The 17,191-nt window shown below is 46.5% G+C and overlaps 1 protein-coding gene across 1 annotated transcript in view; it reads right to left on the bottom strand.

Annotated features, from left to right (window-relative positions):
• LOC134488547 (GRB2-associated-binding protein 2-like) overlaps nucleotides 1–12,965 on the bottom strand; it is a 48,920-nt gene extending 35,955 nt beyond the window's left edge. Inside the window, exons 1-2 of the mRNA XM_063291028.1 lie at nucleotides 12,894–12,965; nucleotides 3,663–3,951 (exon numbers count right to left, since the gene is read on the bottom strand). Coding sequence (XP_063147098.1) covers nucleotides 3,663–3,951; nucleotides 12,894–12,965 — 361 coding nt within the window. The remainder of the gene's footprint in view (nucleotides 1–3,662; nucleotides 3,952–12,893) is intronic.
• Nucleotides 12,966–17,191: the final 4,226 nt, after the last annotated feature.

The raw sequence follows: 17,191 nt of genomic DNA, 5'->3' as shown, positions 1-17,191 counted from the left end.
ACTTCTCTGTCTGGCACATAGAAAACATCTTCTGCTACGAGATCTTTGTATTCACTTCCACTGATGCATTGCAATGGCACCCTTCCTTTTCCTTGAGTTGGAAGTTGAATTGCCATCTGCTAATGTTATGCTTCCTTCTGTGGTTTCATTTAGCTCACAAAAGTCACTTTTATTCCCACATAGATGCCTGCTATCCCCTGAATCAATTAACCATTGTCTAGGACATTTATTGGTATCAGCTTTATAAACTGTCATGAGTATGGATGGTGAGCAGGAGGAGGCCCCGATGCAGTGGGGAAAACACACGCATAGTTTAGAGACTTTGAGCTGTCATTCAGAGAAACCCAGAACAGGCCCACCTTGAGTTTTGGGGTTTATCTGTCTGGGTTTTCCCACGCTTCTTCAGTTTGGTAGGATTTTCTGTCTACAATAGCAGTTAAATAAAACACTAGAGACTTTCTCCTCGTCTGCGATCTTTGCTTAGCCAGGACATAAACAGTGTGTAAAGCCTTTTCACCTTTAGAAGATTTTTCCTTAGATTTATCCTTGGAAAAAACTTTCTTAGGGTAAAATGGATTTTTAAAAAATGGATTTTTTTTCCAGCAAAATGGATACCCTCTCAACTTTATCAAAAAGTGCCTCACCATCCAACCAACTACAACCCAACCAACAGAAGCTATGAAAAGGATAACGCTGCCATACATCAGAAACATTTCAGAAAACACCAACAGACTGTTATAACCACATGGCATCACCATAGCGCATAAACCAACTAAAACTCTTCAAAACAGAGAGTTTTCAAAACTCGTTCAAAACAGAAAGCCAGTTTGGTCCAGTGGTTAAGGCACCAGGCTAGAAACCAGGAGTCTGTGAGTTCTAGTCCTGCTTTAGGCATGAAAGCCAGCTGGGTGACATTGGGCCAGTCCCTCCCTCTCAGCCCAACTCACCTCACAGAGTTGTTGTTGTGGGAAAAATAGGAGGAGGAAGGAGTATTAGGTATGTTCACTGCCTTGATTTATTTATAAACACAATAAAGGCGAGACAGTAAGTAAGTAAGTAAGTAAATATATGTATATGTATATGTATATGTATATGTATATGTATGTGTGTATATATATATATATATATATATATATATATATATATATATATATATCTTAAGTAACCCAAAAGACCCAATAGCCCAAGAAGAAAAAGCAGGAGTTATTTACAACATACAGTGCAAAGACTGTAACAGCCACTATGTAGGACAGACAGGCAGAAGACTAGCAGAGCGCATCCACGAACACCAACTGGCAGTCAGAAGACACGATGAGAACTCCTTAATCTCACAGCACTTGGACAGACTCAACCATAGTTTCAACTGGGAAACTGTGAGCATCCTAAACCAAGCCAAATCCAAAAACGCCAGAGAATTCCTGGAAGCCTGGCACTCAGACAAAGCAGCCATCAACAGACACATAGAGGTAAACAACATTTACATAACATTCAAAAGAGACAGTAGAAAAGCCAAAAGACCAGTACCCTCCCTTGCCAGCAATCAACACCCAGATATGCAAAAATCAACACTAGGATTAACACCAGATTAACAGCACAAACAGCACAATACACCCTAATCAAGGAACTATTAACTCAGTCAATCAACTAAGCAGCAAACAACAGCCCAATGAAAGAACTCCCAAGAAGAGAACAACACCCCCACCAACACAAGCAGGGCAAGCCACGGTATATAAACAGAGAGCAAGGCCCACTCCCTCTTTGCACTGAAGATGTTGCCGAGTCTGGCAATGAAACATCTGCAAGGAAACAACCAGGCTCAGAGAGCACCAAGGACTCCCCAGTTCAACCCTGAACTACAAATATTCGCTTTGATTGATACTTGTATCAAATGTGGGGATGCCAGCGCACACAGGTGGAGTTTTTCATGACGGTACACTGTGTGTGTCATTATTTGTATATTATCTTGGTTTGCTGCTAAACCCTAAAATGGGCTCAACATAGTTTAGAGAATAATCCACATGTTTTCCCCTAAAAACATACGAAAGAAAATCAGAAAATCCAAGCTTGTCCTACTTTGCCTTAAAGTCCTCTGTGATTCTTGACCATAATGAAATGTTAAATGTGATCATCAACTCCAATGTTGGGCTTTCAAGGTCAAAACCAGCACTTTGAACTGGACTTATAAACCAACCAGAAGCCATAAAGATATTCATTTTTCACTCAAGTCTGCAGACTCTGGTCAAGCAGCTACATATCAGGCAACTTTGATTTGCACTAATACTAGTTTTCAAACGTGCTTCACATGCAGCTCCACACACAATGTGTTGCCCGCTTTATTATTCATAGAACTTAGTAAATCCTGAAGACTAACTTGGAACAGTTTTGAAATACTACGTTTACAGTCTAGAGCAGCGTTTCTCAACCTTAACAACTTTACGCTGTGTCGACTTCAACCCCCAGAATTCCTCAGCCATTCATTGCTGGCTGGGGAATTCTGGGAGCTGAAGTTCACACAGCTTAAAGGTGCCAAGGCCGAGAAACTCTGGTCTGGAACAACCAGTTTGGAGCCCGCTAAATCAGTGTTTCTCAAACTTGGCAGCTTTAAGATGCTGGCTGGGGAATTCTGGGAGCTGAAGTCCACACATCTTAAAGTTGCCAAGTTTGCGAAACACTTCTCCAAATAGTTTGGATCACAGTTGCTCTTGTTCAAGGGCACAACCATCTCAGGTCATTGTAGCTTACAGTTATTGTGTTAATCTGCCTGCTCCACCACTTCCATGACTAAACCCTCGGAACAAATTAACACAATTAATATTTCTATGACTCTCTTTCCATAAGGAGAAAAAATATGGATGTTTGGTAAGGAAATCTGAGGATCAGGTACCAGGAGTGGTCACACAAAGTATTGCACCAGCATCTCTGCCATGTCCTGAGATTGCACTGCTAGAATTTGGAGGCAAAATGACCAAATTTCAACAGTGGAATGGGGGGGGAGGGGAAGAAGGACAAGGAAACAAACATAGAGTAAGCAAAGGAACAGGAGGCCACTGAGCACAATCTCACCCCATCTCCTGCCCCTGCGTCCAAGAACCAGAAGAAGGGAGAATAGTGCAGTTAAAATTCAGAAGCAAAATGGCAGGATTTGTATTGTGTGGTTTTGGTTCTTTGAGGGAGTTCACAGATTTAAGAACTGGAGCCATTTGCTCTCCAAAGGATTTATATTCTCATCCCACTTTTAAAACCCTCCAAGGCCCCAACATCTGGACTAAACATTTCATTCTGGTGACATCTGATTGCGGGTTAGGGAAGTGTGCTACAGCCCACAGTGCAAAGGAAGCTGCTTGTTTCTGCAGCAGACCATCCAAACATGCTGAAACACACCACATTCCAAATCACAGAATCACAGAACCATAGGGTTGGAAGGGACCTTGGAGGTCTTCTAGTCCACCCCCCTGCCCAAGTCCAAGGCAGGAATGCTCATACCATCTCGGAGAAATGGTTGTCCAATCTTTTCTTGAGAACCTTCTCATCTCAGAAGAAGCATTTCTAATGTTTAACTTTGATAGATGGACAACCTTCTTCCCTCTGTAATCTGCTTCCTAATTTGTCACACTTCTCTGCCCAAAATTTTGTATGCCCCTGATGTGAAACTTGGACCTTACCTGAGCGGTCTTTAGACTGGATGAACCCAGAGATTTGACAAATATTGCGCACCCATTTGTTCATGTCCTCCTTTGTTTCAGCAACCAGGTAGAAGGTCCTTTCACTGGTCTTGACATCGAAGACGTAACTATCCCGAAGCTCCTTCCTGTTGAAGGTCAACCCAGCATCCACTTGTTCACAAAAACCGAGGTTGATCACACGCAGAGGCTTCTTGGAGTGATTGTTTTTGTAGTATTCTAGGACACCTGGGTCTCCGCTGCGAAGGATAAACCATCGTGTCTTCCATGCCTAGAAGACACAGAGAAGGAGATTGTTTTACTTCTTGGAAACAGACGGAGCTGCCTCAGTCTGGCCTAGATGGCCCTTCTTAGCTGAGGTCAGTGGCTGCCTTAGCCTGCTGGCCTCCAGTTACTTGGGCTAGAATTGCCAAAATGCCCAAATCTTCTCGAGTGCAGCCTCTGTGGACTGAACTTGAACAGAGCTGGTCATAAAGGCCAACCATATCCAATCGAAGTCTAGTCAAGTCAATAAACAAACCAACTTGAGATCTTCTCTGTTCAGAGCCAGCGAGTTTCTTGTGGTTGGTGCCCAGCTCTCCTCTTATGCGTAGGATGCTTGAGAACGTCCTTCAAAATTCTCTCAGTGATGCTACTGACCTAGTGTTACTGTTGGAGGGGGCAGGGCAAGGCTCCAGTGTTGTCCAGAGGAAGTGGGGGGGTTCAGTCAAAACAGGCAAGATGGCAGTCACAGCAGCACAGCCCCACTCCTTTGTGTGCACGTGAGACACTGATCCACACACACTGATCCATCCTGCTGCCACCACTGGCATCTTGCCTGTTTTGAACCCCCCGTGAATGCCACCGCATGCATCTGTTTGTGTCATGTTATGTGAAACATCTTTCCACCCTTCTAAGATGACCTGGATGTCCATGCTTTGCCATCTAAAAAAAGGCCAATGAAAAAAGTTACTTTAACTGTAGCCTGGGAAGTCAGAGAGGCTGCAGATCGTTGAACACGGAAAGTCACGTATGATCTTGGCCACCAAAAATACGGTCTGAAGGAAAGAATCAGCATGCTCTGGATCCCATCAATTAAACGACGTCACCTGGTGGGACCCAGGAAGCAGGGCTTCTCCATCGCTGCACCCACCCTCTGACAGCAACCCCCTCCCGAGATTCGCATGGCCCCCGCTCTGGCCATACTTGAACAAACCCTTAAATCCAGCCCTATCCCCAGGCCCTGGGTCTGAGTGGGCAATGGACCCCTTGTGGGGTGCATTTTAGGGGCCCAGCTAAGACCCCTCACCCAGACACATTTTCCCAGGGAACACAAACTACTGGCCCAGCTACAGTACATGGCATCAAATCAGGCAACTGCCCCCTTCACAAATGCACTTTCCCAGGAAACTAAAACTGTCAGCCCTGCCATAAAAACATTTAGAAGTCCAAGGAATGATGATAAACAGGGAAAAGATACTGGGAAGGGAGCAAAGCCGAAGAAAGTAACTGTAAGGAAAAAAGCTATGTTCATGGAATCCTGCCTCTTTGTCGTCTTAAAAGACTCATTGTCTTTGTAGTCCTGCTCCATTCTCTCCTAGTTACGGCCTAACAGCCTCACTGATACATGATGCGCTATATCGCTATTGTCGGCATCCAATGAAACATCTGGCAGCTGCGCCCAATCACATCCATTCTCATTTGCATAAGCCGATAAAGAGGGACGGAGCCCCTCCCTTTTTAAAGCCTGTCTTTGCCTTCAACACTGTCAATACAGGTAGTCCTCACTTAACAACCATTCATTTGGTTCAGACAGTGATGGTTCAGACTTATGAAGGTGCCAGAAAAACTGACTTATGGCCGGTCCTCACACTACGACCATCACAGCATCCCCACAGTCATGTGATCACATTTTGGGTGTTTGGCAACCAGTGGTCACATGATTGCCATTTTTGACCTTCCCAGCTGGCTACTGGCAAGCAAAATCAATGGGCAACTGTGTGATTTGCTTAACAACCATGATTTGCTTAATGCCTGCGGTGATTCGCTTAACTCCTGCCATAAAAAAAAGATTGTAAAATTGGGTGACTTAGCAACCAAAATTCCAGCCTCAATTGTGGTTAGGTGAGGACTACCTGTAAGCCACTTTGTGCTTTGGTGTCACATGTCCAACATTGGTGTGTGAAATGATGGTGGAATTTTTTTTCTGGGCTCTCTTTTTGGATGATGTAATTTTTTTCTTTTTAATTGTCGTGTTCTGGACACTGCCCAGAGGCACAAACAGATTGGGACGGCTTATAAACCTCATAAATCAATACAGCAACCAACAAATAGGGCCAAAATGCTACACACAGATATTCTCCCACTTTTTCTTCTCCTTGGAAAGAAATGCCAAAAGCAGAATCTCTTTCACTAAATGAGAAGGGGGAAGGGGGAGAGCAGATGCTTCCTCCTGCCGTTAATGGTTTCTCTCCAATGGCTAATCCTGAAGTTCAACACATCATTAGGGTATCATTGCAAATCCAAGAAATACAGGTGACAAATCAACACAGCTTGAATCATTTGTTCTTCAGCAGAGGAGAGGATAAAACAGCCATATCAACCGCAATTTCAGAGAAAAATAAATCACAGCAGGAGATAAACATCCAGAGGACTTGTTTTGAAGCCTGTTGGCTAAAATGTGTCAAGAGATGCATGTTAATTCATTTGTGTTTCCTAATAAAGCGTGAATTGTCAAAACACATTATGGGTTTATAGGAGAGCTGTGCACGATTGGAAATGATTCAGAAGAGGCACTTTGGACTTGCTATTAATACAGCCCCATCTTTCTTTCAGACTTCCACATCATGAGCTTAAACAAAGAGATGGGGCTGCTTTAATGAGTCAATTCGTTAAAGCAGCCCCAGATCATTACCTTGTCGTGGTGCTGGAGCTTGAGCACCTCAATGACGCCATGAGCTAAACCGTGTAGGGCCACCCAAGACGGGAAGGTCATGACAAAGAGGTCAGACTAAATACGATCCCTGGGGAAGGTAACGGCAACCCACCCCAGTATTCTTGCCGTGAAAACTAAATGGATCAGTACAACCAGAGATATGTCGGTATACCATCGGAAGATGAGACTCCCAGGTCAGAAGATGGTCAAAATGCTACTGGGGAGGAACAGAGGATGAGCTCAACTAGCCCCAGACGTGATGAGGCAGCTAGCTCAAAGCCAAAAGGACGGCTAGCGGCTGATGGTGCTGGTGGTGAACGGCGAATCCGATGTTCTAAGGATCAACACACCATTGGAACCTGGAATGTAAGATCTATGAGCCAGGGCAAATTGGATGTGGTTATTGGTGAGATGTCAAGATTAAAGGTAGACATTTTGGGCATCAGTGAACTGAAATGGACTGGAATGGGCCACTTCACATCAAATGACCACCAGATCTAGTACTGTGGACAAGAGGACCACAGAAGAAATGGAGTAGCCTTCATAATTAATAGTGAAGTGGCTAAAGCAGTGCTTGGATACAACCCAAAAAATGATAGAATGATCTCAATTCGAATTCAGGGCAAACCATCTAACATCACAATGATCCAAATATACGCCCCAACCACAGATGCTGAAGAAGCTGAAGTAGAGCAATTCTATGAGGATCTGCAGCACCTACTGGACAACACGCCTAAAAGAGATGTTATTTTCATCACAGGAGACTGGAATGCTAAGGTGGGCAGTCAGATGACACCTGGAATTACAGGTAAGCATGGCCTGGGAGAACAAAACGAAGCAGGACATAGGCTGATAGGATTTTGCCAAGACAACTCACTCTGCATAACGAATACTCTCTTCCAACAACCTAAGAGATGGCTTTATACATGGACTTCACTGAAATCAGAATGACTACATCCTTTGCAGCCAAAGGTGGCGGACATCTATACAGTCGGTAAAAACAAGACCTGGAGCTGACTGTAGTTCAGATCATGAACTTCTTATTGCACAATTTAGGATCAGACTAAAGAGGACACCACATGGAGAAATGCTGACTTGGGCCATCCCTTCCAAAAATGGAGCCTCCAGTGTTGGGAATATAATGCTTAAAACACCCAGCAAGCATTTGTGTTAGCAATGCCCAGTGAAAAACTAAGTTTTCTTATGCCTGGAACAGGAAGAAATACAATGGCTAGGTTTAAAGCAGGTTTACCTTAAGCTCTGCCTTTTGAGATTTCTGTCCTGGACTGGCCAATTTTATTTGTGCAACTTCAGTGCAACTTCCTGCTATTTTCCCCACAACAACAACCCCATGAGGTGAGTTGGGCTGAGAGAGAAGGACTGGCCTGAGGTCACCCAGCCGGCTTTCATGCCTAAGGTGGGACTAGAACTCAGAGCCTCCTGGTTTCCAGCCTGTTGCCTAAACCACTAGACCAAAGTCAAGATGTTGGCTGTAACTGTGTGTTTGAAGCTCCACCCTTTTTGCCCACATTAAAAGGGGGCAGGGTTTCAAAAAGGCAGCTGTCGTCGTGATTTTTTTTTTAACACCTCCTCTCTGCAGATGCCTCCATGTGGCTAAACCAAGCACATGTGTGATAAGCCAAGGCCTCTGGTCCTTAACAGCATGGCTAGCAGCCACCTTCAGGTCAAATGCAACCCCTGGTGACTTCACAGAACACCTCACAATTTTCTTGGCACCAGCATGGAAGAGGTGGGCCATTGTCGTTGTCTTTAACGTGTTTTGGATTTCTCAGTTCCCGGCCCTCAGAGACTAGAAAAATAAGCTAATTGGCTTTGAGGGCTGCGCACAGGTCACCCAAGTAGGACATTGCCTGGGTGCAGAAGTGACATCCTGCCATCTGGAGGCCACCATTTTGCAACATCACTAATTTTCAATTAATTTAAAGGCTTTGTTCTCTCAAGGAAGGAAGGAAGGAGGGAGGGAGGGAGGGAGGGAGGGAGGGAGGAGTGGGAGAGGTAGTGGGAAGAGGAGGGAGGGAGGATTGGGGATGGCAAGCTGGACTGCTTGACAAACAACCAGCAAGTTAATTGGGGCTCCCCTGCCCTGTTGTCCAAATCCTTATGTACCCATTTGGAGAAAAGGACCACTGAGGTCTCCTTTTTTGTGCACCCAATACCTAAACTGAAACCACTAGGCGAGATCATCGGTCACCACAGGATGAGGTATCAGCATATTGATGATACTCAACTGTATATCTCCATCCCGGGTGAGGTAAGTGATGCCGTGACCACCCCCTCCAAGGGTCTGGGGGCTGTGGGGGCCTGGATGGGGAACAACAGGCTTCAGCTGAACCCTGGTAAGACGGAGTGGCTGTGGGTTGGGGGCTCCTCAGTCTCTGGGACTTTGCCATCTTTGGTTCTGGATGGGGTGGCACTGCCCCAGAGCCACCCGGTGCGTAATCTGGGGGTCCTCCTGGACTCACGACTCCTGCTCAAAGACTACTGTATAGACTACTGTAACACGCTCTACATGGGGCTACCCTTGAAGAAGTGAGACCGGCCCCTTCGCTCCTGGATGTCTGCAAGCAATTGAAAACCTGGTTTTGCCATCTTGCCTGGGGCAGGAAGGAGAGCAGTCACTCTTGGGGATGGCTAGATCCCTAGAAGGACCCTGTATTACTTGCAGATTTATTTTTCAAATTTCTATCACTGCCCATCTCCCCCAAAAAGGGGACTCTGGGCGGTGATAGACTCTGAGAATTCATAGGGAACTTTTAGCCATCTGGTTTTTATCATGCTTATATTTTACTGTGTATTTATATTTATTGTATAGTTTTATATCGTACTGTTTTAATTGTTTTTATTGTAAACCACCCAGAGGCCCTCCTCGGGGGGAGATGGGCGGTAATAAATTTGATAAATAAATAAAATAAATTCAGACAGCCCTCTATTGAGCCACCATCATTACAGCTGGCAATGCTCAGCTGCACGGGCTGTCAGCCCAACCCCCTTTACTATCTGAAAAATAAAAAGGGGTGGGGGGGAGGAAAGATATATTTATATTCAAGCTATCATTCCTGGAGAAAATCAGTCTCTGTGGCTGGAAAACGCTGGCACCAACTTGATGGCATGTAATCCATCAAAAGTGATTTATATGATCAATTAAATAATAAATTGACTTGTTTGATTAGAGAAAAGACAATATCTACATTTATTGGTGAAAACCCTTATGGACTTTTTTTTGCGTAAAAAAGAAAAAAAACGAACTTGGTTTTTTGATGAAAAAAGATAAAGAGATACAAAGGTATGGCTTCTGATCTTCTTTATACCAGTTATAAGTACAATTATAAATTTACCTCTTACTCTAAGGTTACAACATGATTCCTTTCTTTCTATAATCTATCCTGTCTAATCATCCAAACCATAAATCATTTATTTAGTTTATTTTATTTATTTTTCAAATTTTGCCACCACCCGTCTCCCCCCAGAAGAAGGACTCTGGGTGGTTATATCTGGGTGATTAAAAAATGAACTTAAATCATAAGTTCATTTTTTTCTGTTTTATGCAAAAAGTCCATAAGGAGCTTCCAGTCAGCAATAAAGGTAGATATTGTCTTTTCTCTGATCAAAGAAGTCAATTGGGCCATCTCAGAAGTTGTGCCATCTTCACCATTTCTCCATTGTGGGCAATGCCGAATCTTTCCATCTTTGTGCATGCAATAATCTCGCCGCAGTTACCATGTACAAAAACAAAGTTCCATGACATTTTTCCAACTGTTTGTCCATCAATCCCAAAAGAAAGACCTCTGGTCTCAATTGTATATTCATCTTTAAAATCTTCTGAATCAGTGCATGTATTTGCATCCAAAATTTTCTAGCTTTTTTACACATCCACCAAGCATGATAAAATGTCAGAAGCTGCGCAGGTTCTTTGGAATGGCATTCCCAGCAGACATCCAGTTGTCTCCACACACACACACACACACACACACACACACCTTCTGGAAGCTGCCCAAAACAGAAATCTTCCATCTGACCCCATCTCGGTTTGGTTACCATTTGGTTTCGTTTAACTTTATTCTCTCTTTTCCATTCGTTTTTAGACCTTCTATTTGTGTACTTTTAGTTCCCTGCATATTGTTTCATATGTATCTTATCTGTAGATGGCCAAGAGTCTTTAAGGCCTGGGTGGTCCATAAAAATAGGTCAGCATCATCTCCATCATCCGCAGGCCAGATGCAGCTGCCCTCTCCCCAGCCCACGAAATCCTGCGAGATTCCAGCCTGTCCGGTCAGCCCTCACTGAGCAGTTTGCAAGGCTCTTGCTAAAGCCAAGACATTTAAACTGGAAATAAATAGAGGACCCCCACAAATTTTCGTGCAGACAAGCTCCAGATACAGGCACAGACTCCTTCATGCAGATAGTTGCTCAAAAGAAAACACAGAAACTCTTACGTGACCCTTAGGACACGGCTGGATGCTTTTGCACAGATAGGTAGGGCGTCTTCCAGAAATGTTGGACTTCTGCTCCCATCAGCCGCAGCCAGCACAGCCAATGGCCAGAGAGTCGGGGAGGTGTCGTACAAAATTCCTGGAGGACAACAAGTGCTCCTGGCCAAGCATCCATTACTTTAGAGAACATCTTCTCTAGGAAAACACGTTGAGTTAGAAGGATTGTCCAGTTGGTGCCTCGCTTAAAGGTAAGGTACCTCCATCAGCAGAAACGAGATGAGACCACCAGGAAATGCCAGGGTCCTAGGCTAGACTGGGAACTTGGAAAAAAAACTTCCCTGATCACGAGAAATCATTTCCACTCTTGTCAAGTAAACCACACGCTTTTGTCTCTGAGCTCAACTCCAAAGTGACGTCATTTTTTATCGCTCACTTTTTTTTATTTATTAAACAAATTTATATGGCTGCCCAACTCACACACAGTGATCCCAGACAGCTTACAAAATTACAATCCACAATATAAAAACCTGTCCACCCACCACTCTTCAGCCAACAGCAGTGGAATTTTATGGACGTTGTGTTCTGAGCTAGAGAGGTGGGCCTGGAGGCACTCAAAGGGGGTTCCGATCGCAGCAGCCTATCCACAGGGCGGGTGCAAAATCCATCCACCCATCTGAAGAGACAGGGCATCTAGCTGATCTTGGTGGGTGTTGTAAAGCTAAGCAGGGCCAGAGCTGGCCAGTACTTGGCCCATGCCTCTATAGCAGTGTCTCTCCACCTCGGCGAGTTTAAGCTGTGCGGACTTCGACTCCCAGAATTCCCCAACCAGCCATGCTGGGAGTTGAATTCCCAGGAATTCTGGGAGTCGAAGTCCGCACAGTTTAAACTCGCCGGGGTGGAGAAACACTGCTCTACAGGTCGGCCTAATGGGGGGGGGGGGGTGTCTCCGCATTCAGGCCGGCATCTGAACGGATGCCGGGATGCTTCTCACTCAGGCAGCCAAACTCCGCAGCTAACAGCAACTTCGGCAGGCAAACCGCTCCGCCGGAGGAGGAGAAACTGCTGTCACTCAAGCGGCGGCCCCAAGGCGCGTTCCGCCCCGGGGCCCCTCCCCGAGCAGGTGCGCAACACGCCGAACCTGGTTAGCCGGTTAACCCTCTTTCCAGGTTCACGCCGCTCAGGCTAAGCCGACCCAAGGCTGGAAACGGCCAGCCCAGCCCAGCCGTCGCGAGGCTGTTCCCCGGCCGGAGGACTCGCGTGGTCGTGGGAACCCCACCCCGGTCTCCCGAACGGTCAGGGAGGCTAGGGGCAGGCGGCCCGCCAGCGCTCTAATCGAAACGCCGCCGCCAGGCGCAGCCCGCCGCGGGAAGGGGAGAGCCCGCTCCGCCCCGCTGCCCGGCTTGCCGCGACGGAGTCGCTCCGGCCGGGCCGGGAAGGGGAGTGAGTCGCCGCCGCCCCTACCCCAGCCCGGGGCGGGGAGCGGCTCCCGCCTCGCCTCACCCCGCCCCGCGGGGATCGCGGGCAGCAGCATCCCCCGAGGCAGGCGACCTCCTCTCAGCCAGCCGGCCTCCGGCCTCGCCCTCGGCTGCAGCGGGGCTAAGAACAGCCGGGAAGAAGCGGGCGGCGGAGCAGGCCCCCGCCCGCCGCCCCCCGGATCACCTCTGGGCCCCGCCAAGCAACCTCGAACTCGGGGCAAGCCGGGCGGGGGCGGGGGCGCGAGCCCAGCTGGGGCTGAGACGGGCGGGCGCCGCTCCCCGCCGAAGGCCCTCGCTCTTGCGCCCGGGGCTCGCCAGAAGGGCAGCGGCGCCCGGAACTCCGCGGCCCCCGGAGCGCCGCGCTGCGACTTACGCATCTCCGTAACTTCTTCTCCGGCGGCGATTTGCGGAGCCAGCCCGAGCAAACCACGCCGTCGCCGCTCATCCGGGGGGGCGGCCTCCTTGGTCTCTGCAGCGCTCCACTCCCGAAGCGACCTCCGCAGCCGGTGCCGCCGTCCATCGCCCGCGCCCTGCCCGCCGCCGCCTCCCTGGGCGCCGCCGCCTCCGGCTTTCCCCCGGCCGCAATCTTCCAGCCTCGGCAAGGGCGCGATCCCGCCTCCTGCGCCCGCTCCCGCGGGCCGGGCCACACCACGTGATTCACCTAACGACCATGTGGATCGCTTAACAACCACATGATTGCTTAATGACCATGGTGATTCGTTTAACAGCTGCTGCACAAAAGGTTGTAAAATTGGGTTGGAGTCACTCAATGACTGCATTGCAGAGCAGCCAAAATTCTGGTCCCAATTGTGGTGATTAAGCAAGGGCTACCTGTATATAAAAACCGTGTTTGTAACAGAAACTCATCATAGCTAGATTTTGCTCAGATGCAGCGAGCAGCAATTGCTATACTGTAGTAAAAAACCAATCAGTTTTCCGGAAACGTGATCACAGTAGGAAATGCACAGTTGCTTGTTGGGGCTGTGTGGTTTATGGTTAGAGGGAAGATCATCCTTGATCTCCAAGAATGAAATGTGTGGCAATTCAGGTCTGTACACTCAAGCTTTTGATTCAGTTTCAAGATCTAAACATAAATGTAAATGATCTTGATAGGAAATATTATCAAAACTCCCCAGGACAATGATGGACCCAGTTGTTTAAAAGCTCGCCTCTGATGGCCTGGAAGCCTCGCTCTCTGCGCAGTTTCTTCCAGGTGGTAAGTTCTCAATTCGACCAGAGGCTGGTGTTTATTTCAGTTATGACACTTGCTCTTAACTACCTTTCCTCTCTTCACTATCATCCACCTGGTAAGATAAAGTTCTCTAAGAGGCCTATAAGAAATACAATGTTGGTCACTTGGTTAGTTTAAAAAAAGGACTTTACTGTGTCCCAGCTGATGCACAGGTGGTCAGTTTGTCACATTTACTATAAAGGATCATCCCTAACAGTAAATGTTGGCTTCTGGTTGAACTGAGAATTCATCTGCTTTCCCTCGGAGGATTTCAAAAGGCCAATGCAATAGACGGATATTACCTTGGAGATACATCTTACCATTGATAGGCGTCTTCAAGCTTCAACCTGTAGAAACAACAAAAGAATTTTTTTCTCAGCACAGCAGCAAGAAGAATGAACTCTAGAAGGTTTGCAAGAATATCAGATTTGCATGCTGCCTAGAGCTGCCAGAGGAGGTGGCATATACATGAATTAGATTAATACCAATTTTGTAGTTTTGTAGCACCTCAAAGGTGTCCAACTGATTGTAGCCAGGATAAAATAGGGGATACGATAGCCCTGTTTTAAGATGCCACAGGCCTTTCGTTTATTTTAACACAAAGACACTGGAAGTATTGAAAAGCACCTTTTTGTGTTCAGACATTAAGCAAGTTTAAAAGAGCAAACTTACGCACAGATGTGATCATTCTCATGCCTGTGAAATATGAATTTTGCTCCCAACAGGTTTTATAACAATTTTTTAGAGGAATGCATGGAAGAACATAACCCCTAGTGCTATTAAAGAAGTTGATCCAAAGCTGTGTCCACTAGGCTACGACCTTGGAATGGTGGAAGAACGGATGGGCATGAATCACGGAATCAGGCATGGAACCACGAATCTGGAAGGGATCAAGTCCAACACTCTGCGGCGTACAGGGGAACTAATGAAGCGATCCACCGCATCCACTGCCTTATCTGAATGCTTTACTTATTGATTGATTGGCTTTACAAGCTGCTGAATCACCCAGACTCAGAGTGGCTTACAAGAGCCAAAATTACAACCACCGCAATAAATCTGAGAATAGGAATTCTCATAAGAATATAATTCTTCTATATGTGAATATAATTCACATAAGAATAACTAAGAATAACTAACCCAGAAATGAAAACAACCCAACTAAAACATAATGGCTAATTCAAAAATGAAAATATCCATAGGTATTAACAGAAAATATTCATATTACCAGCATAACTGAAATGTCAGTGGGGCATTAATGATAAAAACTCACAGCAGCCCAAAACAATATAACATCCATGATACAATAAATAACATCCATTCTAATGCAGCACATCAAAATACAACTATCTCTAAATCTAATAGCAATCCTTGGAGTAATTATAATTAATGAATATAATAAGCCCAATGGTGATCAGCCAGAAGTGCTCGGTTTTAACAGCCTCCCTAAAGGCTGGAAAGTGGGGCCTATCTAATGTTGTAAGGAAGGCTATTCCATAATTTGGAAACCATCTTCTGGACTTAGTCTCTTGTCTGCATTAAAGCTGAATTAAAACCAAGCAGCCTTTCCTTGAATTAGAAGAGGGGAAGTATCTTTACTAGGAGTGTGCATGCTTCAAAAAGTATTCCAAAGAACCATGTAGGACTTGGCCTGAGCACAGATTGATTGATTATGTGCCATCAAGTTGGCGTTGACTCTCAGGGGCCACGTAGATTATAGAGGGTTGCAGAGATAAGGTGGAAGAGGGAGCGCAAGAACTGTTAGCAGAGCCATTAAGAGATAATAAAGGAGAAAGTAAACAACAGCTCAGCCCTCAGAAAGGAGGGAGTCTGAGAAAGAGAAACAAAATGCAGGTAGTCCTCGACTTACAACCGCTCGTTAATGATGGTCCAAAGTTATGACCTGGGCCTGGGAACGGGTGCTTCAAGCAAGGACTACCTGTATGATGTCAATTGTGCCTGCAACCCCTGTGTGCCTGCTTTCCAGCTTTTCCCCAAAAGCTTATGCCAAAGGGTGCTGCTGGGGGAATCTGAGGATGCAGAAGTGTGGAGAAGAGCTTCAGATGCGAGCGCTTATCCCTGCCTGGGGCCTCCGCTTCCAGGCTTGTGCTGCCCTTGCTCTCGGTATCTTCTCAGTCACTCGGTTTCCTTCGGCTCCTTGGCAACCAAAGACTCACTTGCAAGGAGTCCTCGCAAGAGTGATCTTATCCAGCACTCTGGCCATCTTGGAAGGGTGGTCCTGGATCAGCCTGAGATGGAACTGCCTGCCAATTTGCTGGGGAAATCCCCAAGCGCCTTCTGGAATCCTGTGGAATCCATTAGGCGCTGGGCACGGACCATTCTTGCAGAAGGATCTGCGACCTGTAATCTGGCATGAAAGGAAAACTGAAAAACCACCCCAGAAGAAGGCAAGGCCAACCACATCTTACTGTTCCAAAAAAGCATCAGAATACCTTATTTTCCATAGTGCCCGCAGGCAGTGACTCAAAAGTGCATTTCCTTCCCTAACCCAAATTCAGCCACTTAGTGTTTGAGCATCATTCTTGGAGAAGAGACCCGAGGAACATCTGAACTGGAGACATGCTGTAGTCACCCAGAGAAGATGGGGCCCCTGGCAAACACCTTCCCCATCGGTCATCTCCTGCCCGAGCCTTCCTCCTATTAATTTTTGATGTCTTTCAGAAACCTCCTGGATGATTTACGAAGTTGTTCCCAGCCCTTCCCAAACAGCCAGGCAGAGAAATCCCCGCTACCTTTGTAGGCGAGACTGCGGAAAATCCACATGATCTTCTCTCAAACTCCCACCACAAAGTTCTCCAACTTCTGGGACCAGGAGATCAACCGCTGCTGCCTTTTAGGAAAAAGGAGGTGAGGAGTTGAGGTGAGGCCTGAGGCTACTTCCCAGAGCCATCCCAAAACGGTTATCAAAATGTAGTTTCTCTTGCAACAGAAGGTGAATGTGAGAGGAGAACCAGCCAACAGACTACATTTTAATGACATTTGCATACAATGAAACCAACTCAAAATGCCATTTTTTTGTCTTGCCTATGCCTATGCCTCTGCTCTCTGGTGTGTTCCCCAGCTTGCTCCCGAAAGCTAGAAGCAGCCCTTGGTACCACAGCACTAACAGTGCTCCTGGCATGTAGCGGTTAAGGAGCTGGGCTAGTCTAGGCAGGCCTGGGTTCAAGTCCACTCCCAGTCCTGGCAATTCAGGACTTTGGGCCACTCTCAGGATAGCTGTTGTGGGAAAAATAGAGGGGTATGTGATATATATACCTTGCCTTGAGCTCTTGGAGGAAAGATGGGTTACAGATCACATCAAGCCAATACATAAATAAAATACACAGGAAGCAAGGATGGTGTCGGCTTCGCTTGGTAAACCAGACAGCAATCACGACCAGATGAGCTAATTCCACTTCCTTGCAAAGCAACATTGACAGAAT

The sequence above is a fragment of the Candoia aspera genome, chromosome 1, assembly GCF_035149785.1.
Source record: "Candoia aspera isolate rCanAsp1 chromosome 1, rCanAsp1.hap2, whole genome shotgun sequence".
Taxonomy (NCBI): domain Eukaryota; kingdom Metazoa; phylum Chordata; class Lepidosauria; order Squamata; family Boidae; genus Candoia; species Candoia aspera.
The sequence above is the reverse complement of the archived record's forward strand: the minus strand, read 5'-3'. Positions and strand labels throughout refer to the sequence as shown.